This window comes from Bos indicus x Bos taurus, chromosome 22 (assembly GCF_003369695.1).
Source record: "Bos indicus x Bos taurus breed Angus x Brahman F1 hybrid chromosome 22, Bos_hybrid_MaternalHap_v2.0, whole genome shotgun sequence".
Lineage (NCBI taxonomy): Eukaryota > Metazoa > Chordata > Mammalia > Artiodactyla > Bovidae > Bos > Bos indicus x Bos taurus.
This window is the reverse complement of record NC_040097.1, coordinates 28,119,793-28,145,431: the sequence shown is the minus strand read 5'-3', so window position 1 is coordinate 28,145,431 and position 25,639 is coordinate 28,119,793. Positions and strand designations below refer to the sequence as shown.

Genomic DNA, 25,639 nt, shown 5'->3' with positions numbered 1-25,639 from the left:
CCTCATTGATATTTTTAGGCAGCAATAGAAAAGCAACTTAATGGCATGAGTATACTGCATTTTGGCAGAGAAACCTGTCCTTTTGAACGTGTGACAGTAAGCATGCTCTAAATTACAAAGTAATTCTATGCATCATGTGACAGTTATAAGTGAGAGCTCAGCTGAGGCTTTAGCTGAGTATCAGGGCTTGAAATACATTCATAAAAGTGTCAATAACCTATTAAGTACATTTACTTTCATCAGAAGCCTTTTAAATATAAAATGTTCATTAATACTTGTCTTGTTCCTGCGTAAATTTGTCAAGAGAGAGGTTGCGCTTGGTTTGCATACTTTTGTGGAAAAGCGGTTTGAGAATTTCTAGAAGACAAATCAGTGTGGTTGTATTATATAAACACAACATGAAATGGAAACCTATTTCCTCCTCTCTGTCTAAAGAAATGATGAATTATTTCATGGAGACAACTTCTCTTTCAAAATTTCCATTGGTTATAAGACACAATTCTTGCTTAATGGAACCATCTTTTCACCCCTTTTCCACTCATAAAACTCTGTTTTATACATCCAAATCTCAGGTTGCTAGTTTCACCTCTGGAGGATAGAGGTGAACTTTCTCAGCTGTATCATCTTCTACCTTGACTGATTTGAAATTAGTGTGAAAAAATGATTTAACGCGATGTTTAAACTTGTTTAAGGATGTCACCTATTACATCATTAGCTGGAAAAATTAGTCCTACTTGTGCCCTGATACCCGAGGGGCTGAGAACCACAGTTACCAGGTCATCCCAGTAGATCCCACTCCAGGAGGTCAGCTGCACTAATGGTGAATCTGAAAATAGCTCATTATTCAAGCATCGCTACTCTGCTGGTAAAGCAAGACGGGGCTTGGAAACCTCCTAGGTGAGTGGGCAGGCAGGAAATGGCAATGGTGCAAGCGTGTCTATTTGGTTTTTAAGTGAGAATCTACCTTGCTATACCGTCACAGAATTGCTCCTGGATTTCTTGGCAGGAAATGAGTCTGCGTGGATGCACCGACAGAATTCTGCTTTGTTTTGTGTCAGTGCTGAATTCCTTCATGGAAATTGACAGAAGTCATATAGGCTTATGTTCCGGCTCTGCTGTATTTTCATCCAAGTGTCTTTGAGGCGTTCTGATCTAAAGTGTGGTTGTTTTTCCATCTGTTTGAAAAATGGCAGCTTAAGTGCTCAAGGTCTTCAGAATTCTTGTATGTTTGGTCTTAATTTGGAAAGTGACCTTAAGCCTTGAATAAACCTGTAGTAAGGCAGAACCCTGTAGCAAGTCAGAATCACTTTTATTCACCAGCTTTTCAGAGATGAGGCAAAAATTATTTAGGGGTTAATAAAAAATAACAAAGAGTCGGACACGACTGAGTGACTGAACTGAACTGAACTGAAAAAATAACAGAGGCTCCAAGCCAGGATCTGGTCCTTATTCAGTCCAGTGGTCTACTCATATGGATCCACAGACAAAATTTTTACTTTTATCTTGATGACCATTGCCTTGAATTCCTGAAGAAAGAGTTATTTTCAGTCTATTTAAAAAAGCATGAAAAGGACTAATACTCTTTGAAAATATTTTGATAAGAATTGAAACAGTAGATTCCTTGGTGCTAGATGGCTTGCATTTGAATCTCGGCTTAGCCACTTGCTAGCTGAGCGACCTCGGGCAAACCCCTTGACCTATCTGTGTCTCACTGTCTTCATCTGCATAGCAGGATAGAAATAAATCCTACTTTTAAGTGAGTTATTATTTTAAAGTACTTGCACAATCACTGAACCATAGTAAACACTATGAAAGTGCTATTTTTTCTCATCGAATACATTTTTAATTAGTAAGAGAGATTAGGAGCACATAGTATCAATCTCCTATACTTCTTATACAACTGATAGACTTTTGACCAAAGGAACACATTGAATAGCAACAGTTTTTCAATGTTATTGAATGTTATATTCTATTAAATGTCCTTGAAGATATTTTAATTACATGAGAATATTGTATGAACTAACAGCTTGAGAAATGGTAAACCAGTATGACATTTTTAAAGGAATAGCAAAAAAACACCCAAATGTGTTTACAGAAGGTGTTCCTATGAAAGTGCTTTTTAAATAAAAGTAGATGAACTTCCTCTGGGGTCTTCAGTGAGTATTAAGAAAGTCTGATGAGCCAGAACATTTCAACTATCAACTCCTCTTATGGTTTAAGAATGGTAATAAGTTCTGAATCATTTTAGTATATGTGATAAAACCGTTCTTTTTAGTGAACATCTATTGTCTTATTTTGATATAATTTCTGATGTAATGAAAAGTTGGAGGAATCATACAAAGAATTCCTAGATTCATCAGTTGCTTACATTTTGTTCATTTGTTTTTCTGGTCATTCATTCATTCGGTTTTCCTTCCTTTCCTCTTCCCTTTTTCCTCTCAGAATCATTTGATAGTAAATTCAAGACAGTTGCCCTTTTTTCCTTAAATATTTCAGGGTATATTTTAATAACAGGGACATTCTCTTAACTAATTTAATTTGATATGACACTGTAGTGTAATCAATAGGCTATATTCAGAAATTGTTATTTGCCCCAGTAGTGTCCTTTATAGATAAATGTGTGTGTATATATGTGTGTGTGTGTGTGATTGTGCATGCGGTTCATTTGAGAATGACTATGCGTGTGTTTTTATTTCTGATCTAAGATGCAGCATAGGATCACCATTTCATTTGGTTGCCATGTATCATTCCTTCATTTGGAACAATTCCTCAGATTATTTTGGTGTTTAATAACCTTGACAGTTTTTAAGGAGCAATTACTTTGCAGAAAGTATCTCACATTTAAATTAGTCAAACGTTTGGCATTTTTCCTCGTGATTAGGTCCAGGTTTAAGGTCATTGTGAATTGTGGTTTTAAAAGGAATGTGGTATTTCATCACTGTAGGGTTTTAGAATGAAAAGATAAGAACGTCATGCTGCATAAATTGACATCTGTGGAGTGAGGTGGGTATGGCAAAACTGATATAAGAGATACTCTGAGGGTGCTTATCTACAGCAAGTCAATAGCTGTATTTCCCAAAATAATCCTTCAAGGAATTCACTCTGCTAATAGTGAAGGCAAGTAGATCAAGAGAAAAGAAAGGCGGAACCTCACTATTTCCTTGATAAGAAATCGGGTGTAGGCTGACTTCTTTCTTGGGTACAACAGAAATAAATTAAACATCTGAAGAATGGTCTCCTCTGCCTGGGAAGCTCAGAGTTTCTTGGTACCAGGGAACATGAACAGGCATCCTGCTCTTTTGTAGAAAAATGACTGTCAAAAAAAAAAAAAGAGAAGAAAAGTGACTGTCTCCACATAAGACCAGTGTATAAGGTGAAAGATGAAAAATGTAACCCAGCACGCAAATGCTGTTTTTTTTTTCTCATTCCAACAGTTGGAATTGGACCAGACACATTTAAAATTGTTCTTAGTCTAGATATGGCAATGTCATTCATCATTGTAAACACCCAGACTCTTTAAAAATGAATGACTTTTTTTTTAGTTTGAATATTTTTATTTTAGTATTATATAATATAATAATATTGTATTAATAAGTAATAATATCTTATTGAAGTATTATTGATTTACAATGTTGTATTAATTTCTGCTGTATAACAAAGTGATTCAATTATGTGTGTGTATGTATTTACACACACACAGAATATATATTCTTTTTTTAGATTCTTTTCCATTATGGTTTATCACAGGATATTGGATATAGTTCTCTGTGCTGTACAGTAGGGCTTCCCTGGTGGCTCAGATGGTCAAGAATCCGCCTGCAATTCAGGAGACCCGGGTTCAGTCCCTGGTTGGAAAGATCCCCTGGAGAAGGGATGGACTGCCCACTCCAATGTTCTTGCCTGGAGAATCCGAGGGATGGAGGAGCCTGGTGGGCTGCCATCTATGGGGTTGCACAGAGTCGGACACGACTGAAGCGACTTAGCAGCAGCAGCAGAAAAAGGAAGGACTTTTAAAGTAGAATGATAGAAAAGACTGTGCCACCATTGGAAAACAACCTGGAGGGAAGTAGAGTGACTGGAAACACATGCTTTTCACGTTGTACACAAAAGCACTGATGGTCTTGAATGTACTAAAGTTCAGACATGACAGGAAAAAGTTAATCCTTTTAAGCAAGTGCCTAGGGTACACTCGGGGAAAATCTGACTGAATGAGTTACTGCTCAGCCTAAAATTAAACTCCTGGCTTTTTGTCTAGCATGTGAACTATTGGATCACATTTGTTTTCGCTGATGAATCCTTTTTTTTTTTTTTTTTAACGAATTGAAAAGAGAATCCCCAGTGGTTCCCTTTATGCGAAGAAAACAAGATAAATATTAGCTAGGAAAGGTCATTTTGGTTTCCAGTATGTGGGGAGTTCATTAGGATGGGTTCTGGTAAATTATACTGTGTATTTCTTTCCGATAACAGAAGGTCATGTTGTGCCCTTGGGTGGATATCAGGACAAACATACTTAATAAAGTTGGAGGATCTGGGAGACGAACATTATCCAGTGATTTCTTTTCCAAGTATCGTACATTTATACAGTTACTCAAAGCTGCTTCTCTCTCGTAGAGCTAATCACTCATGGCCTCCTCTGTGTCTCCTGTGGCCCCAGAAGGATGGATCTCAAGCCTGTCACCTAAAGAGGCCTCTAGACAAACATCTGTAATTCCCTCCAGGGCATCCAAAGAAGAGAAAACTATCAGTTGTATTTTGTGGTGCATTTGCAGTGGGTTCAACAGGATTCGATAATGATTAGACTGTGGAGCAAGGATCTTTTGTAAAAATAATTTTATTTATTTTTGGCTATGCTAGGTCTTCATTGCTTCGCAGGCTTTTCTCTAGTTGCAGCTAGTTGGGGCTATTACACGTTAGTGGTGATGCACAGGCTTCTCATTCCAGTGGCTTCTCTTGTTGGGGAGCACAGGCTCTAGGAAGCACAGACTTCACTAATGCTTGGACTCTGGAGCACAGGCTCAATAGTTGTGGCACATGGGCATAGTTGCTCCATGGCACGTGGGAATCTTCCCTGACCTGGGATCGAACACGTGTCTCCTGCATTGGCAGATGTTTTCTTTATCACTGAAACACCTGGGAAGCCCGCAAGGATCATTTGTATGTCACATTTGCAGCTTAAATATTTATTGTTGCCCATCATTATTTCTCTTTGATCTCCATCCCTTGGAGGGATGTACTTAACTCGGTAACGTTAAAAACGGGTAATTTCATGTTCCTTTGTTTTTGAAATGTCTTTTGTTTTGGCGTTATCTGAATCCTTCTTGAAAAATGTTTTCATTAAGAATAAAAGTCTTTTTAGGTGTGTGCATTAAAGGAGTATGTTGAATCTCAGTTATGGTGTTAAAAAGTGTTTTTTGTATTTTCGTGTGTTTTATGTTGGAAAAATTTTTGCCTTCTGTGTCCCATCACCATTTTTCAAAAAGCATCCTTGCAAATTGTTTTATATCTGTATTAGTGAATGAATGAAAGTTGCTTAGTTGTGTCTGACTCTTTGTGACCCCATGGACTGTAGCCCACTTGGCTTCTCTATCTGTGTGGAATTATCCAGGCAAGAATACTGGGGTAGGAACCCATTCCTTTCTCCAGGGGATCTTCTCAACCTGGGGATCAAACCCGGGTCTCCTGCATTATAGGTGGATTCTTTACCATCTGAGCTACTAGGGAAGCCTGTATATATAAAGCCCATTCATTAAAAAGTAATTTATTTATTTTAATTGGAGGATAATTACTTTACAATATTGTGGTTGTTTTGCCATACATCAACATGAGTCAGCCATGGGTGCACATATGTCCCCCCTTATAGATTATTATATAATATTGGGTCTACTTCCCTGTACTATACACTAGGTTCTTCTTGGTTATCTATTTTATACACAGTGGTGTGTTTTGCAAATAGTTTATCATCATCACAGAACATTGAAACTTAGGTCTGCATGCTGGCTTTTCCACTGCTCTGTGAACTTGGGCAGGTTGTGGAACTCTTGGGATTGGAGTATCTCCAATTTCATTTTCATCCCATGGTTGATGAGAGAGTGGAATTTTGCATCATGAGTGGTTTGGTACCCTCTGTCAACCTGGTCATGCCTTTGCTGCAGAGGAAACTTCTGCTTTAAGATTGTATTCTGTTAACTACTGTGTGGCTAATTAATAAGTGCAGAATTCTGTATTTCCCGCCCTCCCTCCATCCCCATCTGTTAGGACCCTTTACACATGTGGATGTGTTTGACTGTCTACCACTTGCCTGAAAACACGGTTGTTGTAAAAAAAAAAAAAAAAAAATTTGCTTCTGAAAACCTGTATCATCTCAACATTAAAATGCTAATGGCTTCCTGTCTTTTTTGTATTTTAAATAGGTCTATGAAGTTAAGATAATTTTTTGGAACTGTTGAAATGGTTGGTCCTTGCTACCAATGGGAACTTGGAGTCACTCTGAAATCCATCCTGAAATAACTGTGTTTGACTGGAACCAAATTTTATGAAGTCTCCAAGGTAAAATGATTTTAGCACATACCTAGAGATGGTATCTTTATGAAGCATAAAGAATTTAGGCAGATGGAATATCTTAGAATTGATGACCCTTTATAAAAGCTTTATGTTGAATTTTTGGAAATATGGAGAATTTTTAAAAAATTAGCTCTGATCTTTGAAATTATTTCAGTTGATAAAGCAGTACTTTGGCTATTCCACAGGGCCAAAGGTGATATGTTTAAGATAAACTAATTTTGTTTTACATTTGGACAAAAATGTTCAATGTAGGAGAAATTGAAGTATCACAGTAGGTATGAAAGTGAAAAGTGAAAGTGTTAGTCACTCATTTGTGTCCTATTCTTTGTGACCCCATGGACTGTAGCCCACCAGGCTCCTCTGTCTGTGGAATTCTCCAGGCAAGAAATGCTGGAATGGGTTGCCATACCCTTCTCAAGGGAATCTTCCCAACCCAGGGATCAAACCTGGGTCTCCTGCATTGCAGGCAGATTCTTTACTGTCTGAGGCACCACAGTAAGTGTAGTAGGTGAGATATCTTTTTACTTGGGCTCTGGATTATGGAATGAAATGAAGAATCATTGCTAAATAGCTGCCCGCCTAGCCATAGGCGTTTCTCCAGGGAATCATAGCTGTTGTTAAAGTAGATACTTGTTCTAGGCAATACTTGTTCTCAAACTCACCCCAGACCCTGATACATAGAATTTTCCATGAAGAAGTCAGATCAGGGATGATCTCCCAAGATTTGGAATAGGGGCTCATGAGACTTTTGATTTGGGGTTTGTTGTTGGAATCCAACCAGGAGAACAGAAGCCATCCAGGAGCAGAAGGACAGGAAATTGAATTCAGGAAACTGATTACATGTGTGATGGGAGAGTCAGAGAGGTCAAGCAGAAGACACAAAGGCAGCCCATAGATGAGCAACAGCAGGCAACAGCTCCTGCCATCCTGAGGCTGGTGGGACAGAGGAAGGCAGTCCTGCTGGCCAGTGGCCTTGGTGGGGAAGGGCCTTCCGTGGGAGCTGGAGTCATAGTGGGCCCTTCTGGGGGAAATTGACACCATGGAGGAGAAATGGCCACTCCGTTGACCCTGCCAAGACAGAGAAGGTGGAAAAATACCATGGCCTTTCCCTTCCACTCTGCAGGCTCTAACCAATGTCTCTTATTGGTGAAAGCCAGGTAGGAGCCAGATCATTCAGGAGCCTGGGGAATGCAGTACAGAGGTGTCACCCAGTAGAAGTGAAAAGAATGGTGCTGAGGGCAGAGCAGGCCCAGGCTGGGCTAGGGTTTATATTTGAAGTCTCTTCCCATCACATTTTAATGAGCGTGCTGCCCTACCCAGCATCCCCTTCAGGAATGAAGGATTCATGCCCTCAACTATTGGAAGAATTGTAGAAGATGGCCTACAGCGTCTTTGAATTGTCTGCAATCCAAAGAGCCTCCTTGCCTGAGATGATTTTCCCTGATGTTCAGGTGTAAAGGCCTGACCCCTCACCACAGTTTGGGACCATGGAGAAGGGGCATCTCAGCTGTGTAGTTTGTTCAGTCACTCGTGTCTGACTCTTTGCAACCTCATGGACTGCAGCATGCCAGGTTTCCCTGTCCTTCACCATTTCCCGGAATTTGCTCAAACTCATGCTCATTAAGTCCGTGATGCCATCAAACCATCTCATCCTCTGTCTTCCCCTTCTCCTCCTGCCTTCAGTCTCACCCAGCATCAAGGTCTTTTCCAGTGAGTCAGTTCTTCGCATCAGGTGACCAGAGTATTCTGGAGCTTCAGCATCAGTCCTTCCATTGAATATTCAGGGTTGATTTCCTTTAGGATTGACTGGTTTGATCTGAGCTTTGGAACTTTCCAGAGGGTTATCTGAGGCCTTTTCCTCTTTCTGTCTTTCCTTCTTCTTGTCCCTCCCCTTTCACAGGTGATACTCCCTAGAGCACTCCTTAAGTCATCCGCTGATTATTACTAAGTCCAAGATTACTAAGACTTCTATCTTAGAGTTGACTTCCTAGGGTACCCAGCATTTGGGACTCAGATCATCTCAGACATACTCTCCCAGTTTTGTTAACTCCATCCAGACAGGTTTAGGACTTGCGGTGACTGATAAACACATGGAAACTGAACTTCACTGGTAAATTAGGTGGGACAGATTATAGCTCATCTGATAGACTTCATCTGAATTTGGAGACTCTAAATCAGGTGGAACACTGTGGTTAGAGGCAGAGGAGCCAACGCATGAAGCAGGAAAAAGTGGAGGATAGAAGAGTGAAGAGGCCTTTGGAGACCTATTGTTTTAAACTGTTCAATTTGGCAGTGTTTATTACATGGCAGTAGAAAGCTAGTACTCCATTCATCTGATTCCTTAAAATTTTCCTTTTTTGGGCCACTGATTGCTACAAACCAGAAGTTAGGGTACCCGATCCAGTTTGCAAATGTGTTTTGTTTGATCTGCACTCTGTTTTTAAAACAAAACAAGTGGAACCCCTTGCTGACTCAAAGTGTGCAGACGGTGTATCAGAAAGCAGCTTCTCTTGAAAAGTCATTCCTGGCGTTGCCTTGGAGCAGCTGCCCCTAGGCAGGACTCTACCTTCCTTACTACTCTCCAGTGCCTTGGGCCCAGCCAGCCTACACTTTTATTGGGAGATATTTGAAATTTAACCCCTGGGTAAGAGGGATAAGCCTTTGTAACAGTTAGATTAATAATGGATACTGGAGTTAACAACTGGAATTTTAAAATACGGGAGGGGGGACAGAGGACCTCATTCAAAAACTCAGCATATATAGAATTCTGAACCTCCATGCTTTCCCTGTTGAGTAATAAATTAATAATCAATTTTCTGAAGTGAAAATGTAATTACATACTAGCACCTCAAGCTCACATAGACTCGCACATATTCTTTGCCACCTTTTGAGCTGATTCCAGGGTTTCTACCCACCGTGCATGGAGGCTGAGGTGGGGGAGACGGAGGACATGCTTTGCAAAATTAAGGTGCACGCAGGTCTTTCAAAGCAGAGGCACCTAGTGTTCCTGTCAGTTTCAAGTGCTTGGAATTTCCAAGGCCAAGGGCAAAATGATGTCAAGCTTTGAAGCTTGACATCAAAAGAGACTTGTCTCAAGTCCCTTTTGCCACCATGGTCTTCAAAGATAATCTTAGAATCTTGTATTACTGTGGTTGTTTCAGAGTCATACTGAATCTCAAACCAGGGGCAGTACAAGATCTTTCAACAAGATCTGTGTGACTACTTTGTGAGAGGCCAGTGCCTGCTCCTGGGAGTGTGGTGTGGCCACCGGCTCCCCAAGGCTGCACTTCCTGTTGAGCACAGAGTCAGGGTTCTGGTTGAGACCCCATGGGGTTGGCAGTCATGGGCTTGTTAGGCCCTTTCTTCAGGATTTCCTCAGAAGCTTTGCCTGTAGTGTTACTCAAACAGGAATCCACAGGCCATGTCTTTATCGTCTGCCCATGGGTGTTTATACATCTTGTATATGAAAAGGGAGTTCCTTTGATCCTCTGTGGTGGATCTATTATCCCTGAAGCCAGGCAGAACCCAGTGTTACTGGAGTTTCAAATGCCCAGAGCTTGGACTTCCATTTGAAAAAGTTAATTAAAAAAAGAGCAAACTAAAGTTAATCTAGTGCTGCTGCTGCTGCTAAGTCGCTTCAGTCGTGTCCGACTCTGTGCGACCCCATAGACAGCAGCCCACCAGGCTCCCCCATCCCTGGGATTCTCCAGGCAAGAACATTGGAGTGGGTTGCCATTTCCTTCTCCAGTGCATGAAAGAGAAAAGTGAAAGGGAAGTCGCTCAGTCGTGTCTGACTCTTCGCGACCCCATGGACTACAGCCTACCAGGCGCAGAAAGTTAGGGAAGAAAGTAGAATGCATATTAGCTATTTTCTTTTTATTTACTTTTTTTTTTGGAAAGGGAAGTGTTTTAGAATAGACCACACAGCCGCATTTGTAAACTGAATTGTCTTTGAGCAGCTGTTTGGATACTGTCCATTCATATGAAGTGAGGTATATTTTCCCAGTTTTTATTGAGATGTAATTGATTCATAACACTGTGTATGTTTGAGGTGTGCATTGTATTGATCCAATATGTTTATCAGCTGCAAAATGATTCCCACCATAGTATCAGCTACCACCTTCTTACTGTCGCAGTTACTGTTTCTTTCTTGTGATGAGAACATTTAAGATCTACCCTCTTAGAACGTTCAAGTATATGGGACAGTGTTATTAGATGAGCTGTAATCACCATGCTGAACATTAGATCCCCAAACTTGTTAATCACGTCACTGGGAGATTTGACCGTTGACTAAATTTCCCTCACCCTCAACCCTTGCTGACCACTGTGCTACGTAATCTGTTTCTCAGAATTTGTCTTTTTTAGATTCTACATAAAAGTGAGATTATGTAGTATTTGTGTTGATCTGACTTATTTCGCTTAGCAGCAATGCCCTCAAGGTCCATATGAAATTTTGTTTATGGCAAGATTTCCTTCATTCTCATTGCTGAATAATATTTCATCTTTATCCATGTATCTATTGATATCTGTATGACGTTGTTTATACATTTATCTCTAGTTGCCCATGTTCGCATCAGACTCTGAGATTGGATTAATCCACTATTCAGCCAGTATTCTAGGCCAAAGGGCATTAATATGCAGTCAGAGAAACCAGGGGAAAGTTCTCAGGCCTGGTGTGTGAATTTCTGTGGTTTCTTTCACATGCAGAAACCACATATCTTTTATTTGAATCCTGCTTAAAGTATGTTGCTTTTTAAATTTTGTGCTATAAAATAGTATATAACCCCCATGTTCTATCAGGGCCACTCAGGCTATGCTCTAGGGGTTCATAAATAGACTTCTCACTGAGGCATGTAGCTAACTTGAGAAACTTTTAATTATAAAAGGTGTGTATTGGAAACTGAGTGAATGCACAGTGCATGTAAGGTTCGCTTGGCCTCTGGTCTCTTTGGTGAGGTAGGGGTAGAGGTGCATCGCCCAGCATCTTCCTCTGCTCTCCCCACTTTCTAAGGACGGTGTTTGCTCAGAGTCTCTCACCACCCATCCATCGCTGACCTGCATCCTGCTTTCTCTCCAGGATGAGAGCCTGTGCCAGATCCGTCTTGCTGTCTCACTGGCTCTTTCTGGCCTATGTGTTGATGGTGTGCTGTAAGCTCATGTCTGCCTCCAGCCAGCACCTCCGGGGACACACAGGTAAGCCCTTTAAACTCGTCATGCGCCACTGAGATCAACTAATAAAACTCTTTCAAACGTCAAAGCCCACATTTTAGGCACAGGTAATTGACAGGAACCTTGACTGGTGTGTAAATAACCAGAGGAAGCATGAAATACAACAGGGTGAAGCAGTTTGATGGTTTGATGCTTAAAGAGATTTGTTCTAGATATCTTTTTAAGATTTCTCCAGGTTTTCCTTTTCCTTTTCCTGGGTACACGTCCATTCTTTGGAAGTGATTTTTCTCAAAGAATCCTGGAAACCCAGCAGTATTTTGTGCTTATATATTCCAGCTTCCTTTGAAGGCAGAACATCTTTATTGATAAACTTGAATGAACACTGAAGGCAGTTTGCACATAATAGGGTTCTTTTGGGAAAAGATGGTGAATGATTTAAAAAGAAAAAAGAAAGGGAAAAAAAATGTCGTGGTAGCTTTTGCCCCAGGACCTAAAATAGAACGTGTTTGAAGTCTTAGAGAAGCACTCTGATACTTTCTAGTGAGACCCATGTCTGTCCTTCGCTTATTTCTAAAGATAGATCAAAATAATCAGTTAAGTATCTCTGTGTGTATTTGTCTTCACCTTTCCCTTTTACATCTACATTTAAAGTGATACAGATTTGAAAACTCCCCAGTGAATTGTGTTTTCCTGAATAATTGATATTTGTCAGCAAACTCGTTACTAAACAATTAATTTACTGTCTATGCTTCAGTAATCAGAGGTGTGGCAGTGCCAGGTATGCTCTGAGTTTTTAGTGAAAGAGTGAAGCTTGAACCCTAAACCGTGTATGTGTCAGAATTGTAAAGTCTGTGTCTAAGAAAGTGTGCTGGTCACATAGCCTTATTCTCAGATATACAGCAGGTCAAGGTTTCTCGTTAGTTATTCTGATAATTTAGGACTAAGACTTAACTTTAAGCTGAAGTTTTGAAACTCTCTCAGAATTCAATTTTCCTTAAGCGACAGTTTCGAGAAGACAAGAAAAATAATGATTGCAATTTTAATAAATCAGTGTAAAATCGATACCATTTGACTGCTGTGAAAGTGCCCAGGGCTAGTTGGTTATTGTGCTGTGTATCTTTGGGTGAGCTCACTCTCAGGAATAGGGTATTTGAAGTCATCAGTCTAACCTGTTTAATACACATCTCTTTTCTTGGGTTGCAGGTAGAGAGTCAGTGTAGTTCAGAAGCAGAACATTTCAGTGGGGCAGGTTAGCACCAGCACATTCCAGACTTCTCAAAACTGGGTTTGAGATTGTGATCAATAGTGATTAAACCTGAGGGAAACAGGGGCCATGACTAACCCTTCAATTCTTCATCTTTGTTGGCAATCCTCATTCCATACCATAACCTTTTAAATTTGGAAAAGGTGAGACCATAGGGTGTCTGTGTGAAAGTGAAGGTGCAGTTCGATAATAAAATGTGTTATACATGAGCAAAAAGAAAAAAAAATCTGAATTAAATCTAAATTAAGATTAGAATTGTGAACACACGAGATGCAGTATCTTCCCTATAAGCCAAGACTCAACTGTAACAGGGACGGTAAGAAGTCTGAGCAAAGCCTTTGAAAGTTTTGCTCAAGAAATGAAATTTTCATCATGGATTTCTTTCAGTGATTTTATTTGGATTCTTGGTTTTTGGTTTCTTTTTGACTTTCGGGGGATTCTTCCTAATTTTGTTTTTGGAATTTAAGTACCTATCATCCCTCATCTTTTTAAATTAATTAATTTATTTTTAATTGGAGGATAATTGCTTTGCAGTGTTGTATTGGTTTCTACCACACATCAACACGAATCAGCCATAGGTATACATACGTCCCTTCCTTCTTGAACCTCCCTCCTACCTTCCACTCCATCCCACCCCTCTAGCTTGTCACAAAGCATCGAGTTGAGCTTCTTGTGTCGTACAACAAATGACCACTGGCTATCTACTTTACATATGGTAGTGTATCTTTCCATGCTACACTCTCAATTCATGCACCTTCTCCTCCCCTCACCGTGCCACAAGTCTCCATGTCTGTGTCGCCTTGGCTGCCCTGCAATTAGGTTCATCGGTGCCGTCTTTCTAGATTCCATATGTACGTCTCACCCCTCATCTCAGTAGCCGCAAAGCAGTCAGGATGGCTCCTGCCCACAGGGAGCTCTGTTCTCTCCCTGGGGCCGCAGGCTGTATATGAAGAACCATCTTTGCAGAAGTACAGGCGTGCTTTGTTTTTTTGCTCTTGGCTTCTGGCTTGCACTTTACTGCCTTTTTTTTTTTTTTGAACAAATCAAATGTTTGTGGCAACCCTTCATCCAGTAGGTCTATCGGCTCCGTTTCTTCCCAACTGCGTTTGCTCTCTTTGTGGGTCTGTGTCCTAGTTTGGTAATCCTTACCCTATTTCAAGCTTTTCCATTATTTATTTGTTATGGTCTGTCTGACCTGTGATCTTTGATGTGACCATTGCAAAAAGATTATGACTTGATGAAGGCTCAGATGATGGTTAGCGTTTGTAGCGATGAAGTATTTTTAAAATTAAGGGATGTGAATTCTATTTTAGACATAATGCTTTTGCACACTTACTAGACTATAGTAACGTAACTTTTATATGCAGAACCGAAAAACTCACGTGTCTTGAGTTATCACGATATTCACTTTATTGAGGTGGTCTGGAAGCACACTGGCAAAGTCCCTGTGATCTGCCCATACCCTTTGTTTAACTGCAGTTGAAGGCTCCTGAACCCTACTGTGAAGTCTTATTCCCTCATGGGTTTCTTAAGCTGTGTCCTTGATGCCTGGAATATAATGGGTGCTAAATGAATATTTATTAATAGGCTGGTTTTGCCTATTTGTCACCATGGAATCACCAGTTCTGCTGGTGCTAAAATTCCAGACGGTAACAGGCAGGTGTGAAAAGATATCCTGTTAACTTTTTGTTGATTATTAGGGTTCTCCAGATAAACAGAACCAATAAGATATATATACACACACACATTGTTGTTTAGTTGCTCAGTTGTGTCTGACTCTTTTGTGACCCCATGGACTGTAGCCTGCCAGGCTCCTCTGCCCATGGGATTTCCCAGGCAGGAATTCTGGAGTGGGTTGCCATTGCATTCTCCAGGGGATCTTCCCCACTCAGGGATCAAACCCACATCTCCTGTTTGGCAGCCAGATTCTTTTAGCACTGAATCACCAGGGAAACCCTGCATATGCATGGTGTACATTGCAGCCTTCCAAAGGCCTGCGGTCCAGGAGCACAGAGGGCAGGAGATAGTCAGTGTCCCAGCTCAGCAGTCAGGGAAAGAACAAATTCCACCTTCTGCTTTTTTCTTCTTTTCCTCAAGCGCTTGGATGAGGCCCACCACAGTCGGCCATCAGCTTCACTCAGCGCCCCAGTTCAAATGCTAACCTCTTCCAGGAACACCTTCACAGACATATTCGGGGGTCATGTTTTGGCAGATATCTAGGTGTCTCCTGGCCCACTCAAGTTGACAATTTCATGTATCTTTCTAGATAGTGTTTTATATAGTCATCTATATTTTCTATATTATTTTACAGATTTATGTATGTACGCACCTATCCTTCCAGAAAAAGGAATGTGTATACTAGTACATGTGTATGCACAGATATCTCACCCTATACTTTGTTTTGTACCTTGATTTTTTTCCCATTTAACAATAGAGTTTAAGGGGGCTTCGTTTGAGTGCATGCAGATTTATATCACACTCTGTTGTACAGATGTGCTCTCATTTATTTGATCACTCCCAGTTTTGGTGGACATTTACCTTGTTGTCTGTCGTATTTTCCAAATACATGTCCTGACTGCAGATGAATCTCTAGTAGTGGAATTGTTGAATTAAAGTGTACGTAAATGTATTAGTGGGGCTTCCCAGGTGGCGTTGTTGGTAAAAGAATCCACCTGCCAGTGCAGGAGATGCAGAAGACGCAGGTTTGATCGCTGGGTCAGGAAGATCCCTTGGAGGAAGGCATGGCAACCCATTCTAGTATTCTTACCTGGAGAATCCCACAGACAGAGGAGCCTGTCAGGATACATTCCATGGGGTTGCAAAGAGTTGGACACAACTAAACTTCTGAGCACACACACAGCAAATGTATTAGTGAGAGTGGGTTAATTCCTGTTACACATAGACCAAAGAAATATACATAATGGTTTAAACAAAAGAAGCTGTATTTCTTGCTCATGAGTGCTGTGTAGGTAACATGTCAACTGGCTGTCCTCTCCTGTGGCCTTTTTGGAACCACAGGGCATGGAAGCTATACTGTTCTCAGCCTGTGTCCTCGAAGGCTGTCCTGGAGCCATCTTCATTCCAGCCAGCTAGAAGGGGAATGGGTGGGGAGGGTACACCTCGGAGGTGATGATGAACCAGGTTAGAAGCTGGCAGTATCCCTTGACCTGTCTTCTCTTGCTATTGGCTACAGCTGAGTGCCCACGGCCACACCTTGCTGCAGGGGCTGCTGGGAAACATACCCTAGCTGGGGATCCAGGTCCGAGAGGAGATGATGGTTTTTGGTGAGTGTCCTGCATCCTCTGACAACCGTATTAAGATTTCAATAGTGCAGGGAGTTTCCTGGTGGTCCAGCAATTGTCCCCTACAGGTCCCCCTGTAGGGGACACGGGGTCTATCCCTAGTCTGGGAACTAAGATCCCACATACTGTGCAGCGCAGCCAAAGAGAAAGAAAGATTTTAGTAGTGCCAAGCACGCTCCAAAACTTCTGAACTTAAACTTACAGCAGCAGTAGTCGTATAACTCCCTTTCCCTCACACCCTCATCAGCTCTGGGTGCTATCAGGTCTTACTGATGTGTGAAAATGGTAATGAAAACTACTGTCAGATTGTTTTGACTTGCAGCTCTTTGACTACAGACTCTGTGCTGCGGGATTACTTGTTTTCCTTGGGCTATCCTATCCGTTATCTGTTTTTGTCTTGGCTGTATTGTTTACTTGTCGATTTGTGAGAGTTCTTTATAAATTGAGGGCACCAAGTACCTGGACTATCATTTCCTTGTTTCTTTCTGCCTTTTCTTTGCCCATGGTTCTCGCGAGGCTGTGTGTTCTAGTTGGCTATGTGTGTTTATGTGTATGAGAGAGAGAGATGAGGAGGGAAATGGCGAAGGGAGGCAGGTGTTGTAAATGTCTCTAATGACCTCACAGTGGCCACGTGGATTTTCTTCCCAGAATTGTGCTCACCTGATGACAAAGTCAAGGGTCAGACTTGAGAAACTCTGGTCAGGTCTTTGAGTGTATCTGAAACAGCCTGAGAGTGGGAGCAAGCTGTAGAGAGTTAACTGTAGAAGACAGTGTACTGTGTCCAAAAGGACTCCTGACACCGTCCCAAGAGCTTTGTGGTTTGTGCTGGCCAATTAAAGAAACTGTGGCCCTAGGAAACCCTAGTTGGAAGCTTACTGGATGCTTTTAATGGCTCAGATTAGAACCACTTGTAAAATAAACAAGGAGATATTTTCCAATCCCATCTTCACTCATCCGTCTAAGACAGAGCCAGAGGGGAAAAAGGTGGGACCCCATCCCTGATTTGGGCTGATCAGATCAGGTGTTAGGTGTGGGCTGAAGTTCACTTTAGTTCAAGTGTTAGAAAACAAAAATGCACCCAATTTTCGCAGAACAGGGAGTGGGAAACTTTCTTTAAGGCATTGATCATCTTCCACTAGAGTACAGAGATAGTATCTTTAAGGAATTAGAAAACACAAACGGCCACCTTTGTTGTTTTTTAAAATTCCACCTGACACAGTGATTGAGTAGGAGACCTTGGGGTGGCGAAGAGGCAGACACGACTTAACTGAACAACAACAAAGGAGACCGTGTGGGCGTCTGTAGCCCCGAACCACAGAAGAGGTGCCTGGGGCCAATTGGTAGGTTACATTCTTTTAAAAGGAAGCCAGAGTTAACTCTCTTATTTCTTCAAGGAGCAGTTTGTCCTTTCGTTCCCTGTCCCCCGACCTTTCCCCGCCACTGTACGTAGCATCATTTCCCCACAAGAGGGCAGCACGTGTAATGCTGTGGAAAGATGCTGACGATTTCACAGACTTCAGAGTCATTTGAAATTAACCATTTAGGGATGTTTGTGACAGTTTCATTCAAGGTTCACGTGATGAGTTTGGGACACAAAACATCCTACATCCTGGAGATTTATCCCCGGGTATATTTTGCTGTTGTTCAGTCGCTCAGTCGTGTCTGTCTCTTTGCTACCCCATGGACTGTAGCATGCTAGGCTTCCCTGTCCTTTACGAACAAGCCTAAGAATGAATATTTAGACACTTTAAATTTCCCCTTTGAAGACAGAATCATAGCTGCTTTTCCCATATAGCTGAGAGAGTTGGAAACTTGGGTGCTGCTGGTTTACAGGTTCATTTTAATAGTCCCATTTCTCCAGACAGCTTTAAATATGAATGACTTTGGTCACATTTAATTCCTGCAGATGCCATGGTGCCTAGCTGCTGTTTAATATACTCCGTTTTGGTGTAAAGTCTCCTGTTTAATACATTGTGCCCAGGTGTTAAGGCCCCGAGAAACGAGCACAACTAAGAATGAGGCAGCAGAGCACAAGCAGATCTTCAGGAAAGCTAAATCCTGGTTCTGCCACTTCCCAGCTGTGTGACCTTGTCCAAGTCACTTAACCTCTCTGAACTTGCTTCATTATCTGTAAAAATAGAATGAGGTACTTGCCTACCTTACGGGATTATTGGACCTACTCAATAAAAAAGTAGGTGAAAGGATTAGTACATAGTAAACACTCAGTAAATGCTAGCTGTCTTCATGTTTAGAGGCATTTAGAATGAGCAGGAGTCTGGAAACTTTCAAGGAATAATTGGGGGCTCCGTATGGGTGGGAGATATAATCAGTGACATAACGTTTGAAGCTTTATCATGTACAAGAGAAAATGCTTGTTTTTCATTGTTCTAAAGAGCTGACTGTAATGAAGAGAATGTCTTTATGAAGACTGGTGTTTCACTCAACCTTAAGGAAAGAGGAAAGAAATTTCTAACAAGCAGGATTTCACCATGCTGGGGACAGAGCAACCCCAGAGCGTGCTGAGAGTCCTTTTACTTTCTAGGCTTCAGTCAGGTCTTCCGTAGAGGGAGGCACCTCACTGATGGGGAGCTGTGTCAAGAATTGTGACGGGTCTGAGGCTTAACCTTCCTTGCGAGGTCACAGGGCAGCCTGTCGGTTTCCTGGATGCTGGTGGAAGACAAGAGATCCTAGGCCAGAGGCAAGGGGTTTCTTCTTACTGCACAGCAAGTAGCAGGGGTTCAGGTTAGCTCCTGCTCTCCTTTCATATTTGAGCTGGTTACAGAATCTCTTTGGGACTCAGTCTCTTCTGGAAAGTGGAGATAATAAACAGTAAAAGTCATCCTTAAGGAGTTGTAAAGAGGAGTCAGTTCCCGTCTGGAAAGTGCTAAGAATTGTGTTTGTGTTTTGAATGTTCAATAAATGTTGGTCATCTTTATTGAAAACTGCCTTCTCCTTATGAGGGCATTCCATTTTATAGAGGTTCTGTCATGTTTACATTTATGGAAGTTTAGATTTTCTGGTTTCTCTGTGATACAGGATGATTGCAGAATATGAATGTTGGACTTGGGTGCCTTGTATTGCTTTCAGCTTTGGTTAAATTGTTCGAAAAGTAACTACATCTAAATTTGGGCTCCTGTTTCTGTCCCCTATAACAGCTGAAATCTTATAGGAACCCTGCTGATGATTTTGATTGGAATGACTACTTTAGCCCTCATTTACTGTAAGATATTTCTTTCCAAGATAATACAGATAGTTTTGAAAAATAATTAGTCTGCATTGTCAGAGTTCTGACACGAGGGGGCAGGCAGGGCTTAGAAGAGCTAACAGCAAGAAGCAGTATTGTAGCCTGATGCAGATGTTGTCTAGCAGAAATAGGAGAGCCACGTATGTAATTTTAAATGTTCTATATAACCACATTTAAAAAGTAAAAAGAAACACGTGAAGCAGTAATATATTTTATTTAACCTAATACATCCAAATATGATTATTTCAACCTGTGGCCCAAGCCACATTCTAAGCACTCAGTAGCTACCCAGTGTAATCTGCTTAGTGCAGGGGAATGAACTGAGTCTTAGCATTACTTTCTGAAAGATTAGAGTTATGAGTTATTTGTATTTTCATGGGTCAATCCTAGGGCACAGTGTTTTATCTCCTTTTTGTTCACTTAACTTCTTTTTAAGTTTTTAGTTTTAGGTCTTTATTTTTTTCTTGAATGACTGCTTCTAAATTTAGGTTAAGTACCAGGTAAGTGGGGTGTGTAGCCTTCATAAAGTGTGGAAAAGATGGCTGCATTTCCTGATGAACTGCCTATATGATCATTCCTTGCAAGAGGGTATATTTTTTTAGGAAAAGAAAAATGGCAGGATAGAGTGTGTGTGTGTGTGTGTGAGTGTGTGTGAGTGTGAGTGAGTGAGTGAGTGAGTGAGTGATGGCTTCAGCCATTAAGTCTTAAAGTTAGTCCCTGGAAGTTAATTTTGACCAATAATGGGTATTTATCCACTGGAGTGAAGTCCAACAATATAGATTTAATATAGTTTCTTCTGTAACTGTTTTCATCTTCCTGCCCTGCCCCCAGCGAATGGTTACTTCTTTAACTGTATGGGTATATTTCTATGTAGACAACTCCACAGGAATATCCTCTATTTTATAAGCCAGAAAAGGACTCTGCAATGGCCCCAAAGCCCACGTTTTGGTAGTAAAGAGGGTATCCATGTGATGATGCTTACTTGATTTCTCTGGGGAGCTTTTACTTGAAAAAAAAAAAAACAGAGAGGCTCCACCACAGCTATGTTATATCTGAATCTTGGACGGTGGAGCCCAGGCAACTATATTAGTTAATAATTTCCTGGTGAGTATCAGAACCACTCACTCAGAAGAAAAAAAATCGGAAGTTTGACTCAAGCTCTTGTCATGCTACAGTTTGATCCCAGTGGTGATGAGTCTCCATTTCAGGCTCACTACACACAATCGGGCTTGAAGAGAGGTCTGTTTGCTCCCTGTAGCAATGACCTCCATCTCCACTTCTTTGGAAGGACTGTGAGAATATTTGGTCATTTTGTACTGGCATGACTGTTCCTGGATGCCAAGAGCTCGTAGCGTGAGGGATTCCGCTGACCTCCCTTGGACCCTTCATTATTTTTGTCCAGTGCCATTTGATGGGCTCATCTTAATCTCGGTGTTCATAAGAAAAAGGAACCAATTATGTGAGGTGTTAATATGTGACTTCTCATCTCAGCTGCAAGTTCAAGTCCCAGTGCCACAGACGAGGTCAGCTTGGCAAAATATCTGATAAATGAGCATGCTTCACATTGGTTTTTGTGGGGAGGAAGGGGTGTTTCACAGAGAGGGGAGTAAAGAATTTCAGGTCCTTAAATAAGCTTGTGAGCCCCCGCAGGTGGCAGAGCAGGCTTTTTTTCCTGATGCATTTTTGTGCCTTTGAGACAGAAGAGGCAACCCAAGGCCTTTGAAGAGTTCTCTGGGTAGTTAGGCAAAAGATTCTCTTTACCCTTGAGAAGAAAGCTCTTTTTTCTTTCTTCAAGCCATACCTTTGAACTTACCTAAACAAAGCCTACACTTTGGGGTTTAAAAAGCCCAAGATCTCATCTGAATGTTGGCTTTATCCAAGGAAACCAGAATCTTTTGTATAAAGAAAGCAAAATCATGTGGTAAGAAGAATCAGGAGGGTAGAGATGGAAAGGGAAGGACAATGAGGTTTTATGTTTTTCTAGGTGTAACTTGAATGCTGGAAATAACTTGGCCTATATGGTGATAGTCATATTATTAAAAGGATGTTCAGAAACCTATTAAAACTTTAATTCACTCTGAGAAGAGAGTGTGTACAACAGTTAAAAACTTTCCCACTCCTTATGCTGTGGGCTGTCAGTGCATATGTCTTGGGGAAAGTCTGAAATCAGACAAAAACTACAGTCAATTTAAACTGGGCTGGGAGGGCCTGACCGGGTGGCTCAGTGCTTAAGAATCTGCCTGCAATGCAGGAGACGTGGGTTCAACCCACGTCAGGAAAATCCCCTGGAGGAGGAAATGGCACCCCACTCCAGTATTCTGGCCTGGAAAATCCCACAGAGGAGCCTGGAGAGCTATACTCCATGAGGTCACAAATAGTGGGACACGACTGAGCACACTCGCAGTGTGTTGTGGAACAGGTAGTGAGGGATTCAGAAAGGGAAAGAGGAGATAACTTTGTTTCAGGGAAAAGTAATACGGGCATGAAATAAAGTGAAAGAATGGCTCTACCAGTGGGGCATCTTTCTATAGTTTGTTACTGACTCTTGCGTAACTACTCGCTAAAAGGCTAGGGGTAAATACCAGCAATCCAGGCAATGTGTATGGCAGGGGAACGTGAACAGTTTGAACCTGGCACAAAGTTAAAGGTGTGTGCCTTCTGCCCTCAAGCCAAACGTAGTTCTAAGCTTTGCTGTTGGGAAAGCATTTGCAAGGCATGGTGGTCCAGGAAGTCATTTCTTTCAAGAGAACCATTGAAAGGCCTGGTTGGATTTGAGATACAGGCATGGATTTATTGCTGTTTGCTCTACCCGACCTTCCCCAGATGTCCTCTAGTCATCTAGCCGATTTCCAAAGTGCCAACCAGTGGAGACCAGTGACTTCAATTTGGAGAGATTCTATGTGTTTGAGCTATTACTAGTCAATCCTATTCAATAGGAAATATTGACTGTATATAAAGCAAGATAGTGGCAAGTAACACTGAATATTTTTCTAGTTAGTGGACGTCTAGAAATTTGAAACATCCACACAATGGCTAGCTCAGCATTTTAGTTGCCAGGCCTGTGTGTGTGTGTTTATGCTCCAGAAGAAAAATTACAGTGTTTGATCTCTCCAGGTGGGAGCCTGTCTCTTCTACTTGTGCTGATCTTGAGTTTGTTTCCGATGAGCCTGACTTGGTGACTCTTGGCTGTGTGACACGTCAGAACCTGGATTGTTTCTCTAAGTCACGGAAACCTTCAATTGAACCCTATTAATTTTAGAATTTGTGATGATCCTGAAATGATGGGGTTGACATTTACCCATGCTCTGTCTATGAAAGGAGATTTGCTAAGCAAATAAATAGTGTAAACAGTGGGAGCTGTTGAAGTTACCTTTAAAAAATATCAAGTGATTTGAAAGCATTTATTTAACAGGAAATCAAAATGCTTGTGCTTTGGCTCTGTGAAGCCCTAGCTGTGTGAGTTATTGAAAAACAGTTATTCAGTCTCTCTGGCAATGGGACTGCACCCTCTATCTCAATGTTTTTTCATGAGGTTTAAATTAAATAGTGCAGAGTTGGGTATTACATTGAGAACTTAATGTACTTTTAAACAGCTTTATGGAGATATAATTGACATGCAGTAAACTTTGTATAAGTGTGCAATTTGGTAACTTGTAGCATACATAATGTATAGGTATATATATGTACACACACACACCCACACACACACACCCATGAAAACAATCTTGATGATCAAAATAATGAATATACCCATTACCCCTGAAAGTTTTCTTGTGCCCCTTTGTAATCAATCCCTCTTGCCCCTACCTGTACCATTGCCAGGCAACCACTGATCTGTTTTGCCATTATAGATGAGTTTTCATTGCCTGAAATCGTGTTGAAGTAAAACCATACAGGATCTATTCTTTTTTTGCTTGATTTCTTCTTCATAGTTGCTGTGTGGTTTATCTGGGGTGTCATATGCATCAGTAGCTCATTTCTTTTCTTCATTTTTATTGGAGTATAGTTGCTTTACAATACTGTGTTTCTTCCTGCTGTACAGCAAAGTGAATCACCTATACATACATACATACATACATACATACATACATATATACATACATACATAAATATATATATATATATATATATCCCCTCTATTTTGGATTTCCTTTCCATGTAGGTCACTACAGAGCATTAAAAAAATCATTTTGTTTATTTATTTTTGGCTGTGCTGGGTCTTGCTCTGCAGGCTTTTGTCTAGCTGCAGTGAGTGGGGTTTTTTCTCTAGTTGCAGTGCAGGGTTTCTCACTGTGGTGGCTTCTCTTGTTAGGGAGCAAGGGCTGTAGGGCACATGGGCTTCAGCAGTTGGGGCTCCCGGGCTCTAGCGCAGAGGCTCAATAGTTATGGCACATGGGCTTAGTTGCTTCATGGCACGTGGGATCTTCTGGGATCGGGGATCAAACCTGTGTCTCCTGCATTGGCAGGTGGATTCTTTACCACTGAGCCACCAGGGAAGCCCACTGTAGAGCTGAGTAGAGTTCCCTGAGCTATACAGTAGGTTCTCATTAGTTATCTATTTCATACATAGGAGTGTATTTACGTCAATCCTCATCTCCCAATTCATCGCATCTCTGTTTCCCCTGTTGGTGTCCATACGTTTGTCCTTGAATAGCTCATCTTATTGCTGAATAGTAGCCCATCCTGTGTCACACACTGTTTATCCATTCACCTGTTGGTGGACATTTGAGGGTGTTCCCAGTTTTGACTATTACAAGTAGGGGTGTTAGGAACATTTCTTACAAGTGCTTACATGAACATATGCTTTTATTTCTCCTAAGGAAGTTCCTAGGGAACAGAATGGCTGGTTCATATGGTAGATGTATGATTGACTTTTCAAGAAACTGTCAAACTGTTCTCCGGTGTGGTTGTACCAGCTCACACTCCTCCCAGCAGAGTAAGAGAGTCTTAGTTCCTTCACATTCTTGTCAGCACTTGGCATGGTCTGTATTTTTAATTTTAGCCCATTTACTAGGTGAGTAGTGATATCACATGATGGTTTTAATTTGCATTTCCCTTATGACCAGTGACATTGTGCATCTTTTTGTTTGCTTTTCTGTATATCTGTGAAGTGTATATTCAAATCATTTGCCCATTTTTTAGAAAGTTGGGTTATTTTCTTAATATTGAATTTTGAGAACTCTTTACATATTCTCAATACAATTCCTTCATCAGATAAGTGAATTGCAAATATTTCCCTTGAGTCTGTTCATTCTCATAACAGTGCCTTTTGAAAAGCAGTTTTTTGTTTTGATGAGATTCCATTTACCAGTTTGTTCTTTTAGCTACCATGCTTTTGATATCTTTTGCTTCTAACTCAAGGTCACAAAGCTTGCTTTCTATGAAATAGTTTAATTTTAGTCTTGATGTTTAGGTCTGTGATTCATTTCTGTAGATGATGTACTTGAATGCATTTTGAGTAGGTAAGAAAATACTGCTCATTATAAATTCTCCTCCTGTTACCTAGGTGAAGTTGCTGAGAGAGAGTACTTGAACATAATCATAGATTTCTTTTCAAAAGACTTAGGCATTTTAGTAAGCCAGACTGATAGTCCCACACTAGTTAGTCTGAATTAGTGAGTTAAAATAATGATGTCCAATAATGTAAACAGTACAGCTCTACAGATAAGGATATTTTAAACAGCTCTTCTTCCAGACTTGTGCAGTAACCAGTCGTATAGACCGTGACAAGTTTAATCTCTTGGCCTCAGCTTCTGCAGCTGTTAAACACAGAAGTTAGATGATCTTTGCTGTTCACAGTATGTAGCTCTGTTTACTAGAGGTGGGTCGGATTCTTATGGGTCTTTATGTTCATCCTAGTACCAGTAACTGACTAGGTTGAATAGATGTCCCTCAACTGTGTGCAGCTCATTTTTCAAGCATGCATTGATAGCCTCTGATGGAAAAAAATATAAATTGACTTAAAAGGGCTTTGACTTCCTATTAATGCTATGTCAGGTCTACATTTTCATAATCAAAGACTTATCAGCAGTGCAACCACTGTCTGATTGGAAATACATTGTAAACTTTATTCTTACTAGGAGAATGTACTGGCTCAGC

At 41.0% G+C, this 25,639-nt stretch overlaps 1 protein-coding gene across 3 annotated transcripts in view; it reads left to right on the top strand.

The window, feature by feature from the left end:
- FAM19A4 (family with sequence similarity 19 member A4, C-C motif chemokine like) overlaps window positions 1-25,639 on the top strand; it is a 175,402-nt gene that overhangs the window by 41,155 nt on the left and 108,608 nt on the right. For all 3 annotated transcript variants that reach the window (XM_027523177.1, XM_027523176.1, XM_027523178.1), the window contains exons 2-3: window positions 6,411-6,546; window positions 11,639-11,754. In XM_027523177.1, coding sequence (XP_027378978.1) covers window positions 6,533-6,546; window positions 11,639-11,754 — 130 coding nt within the window. In that variant the 5' untranslated portion in view covers window positions 6,411-6,532. The remainder of the gene's footprint in view (window positions 1-6,410; window positions 6,547-11,638; window positions 11,755-25,639) is intronic.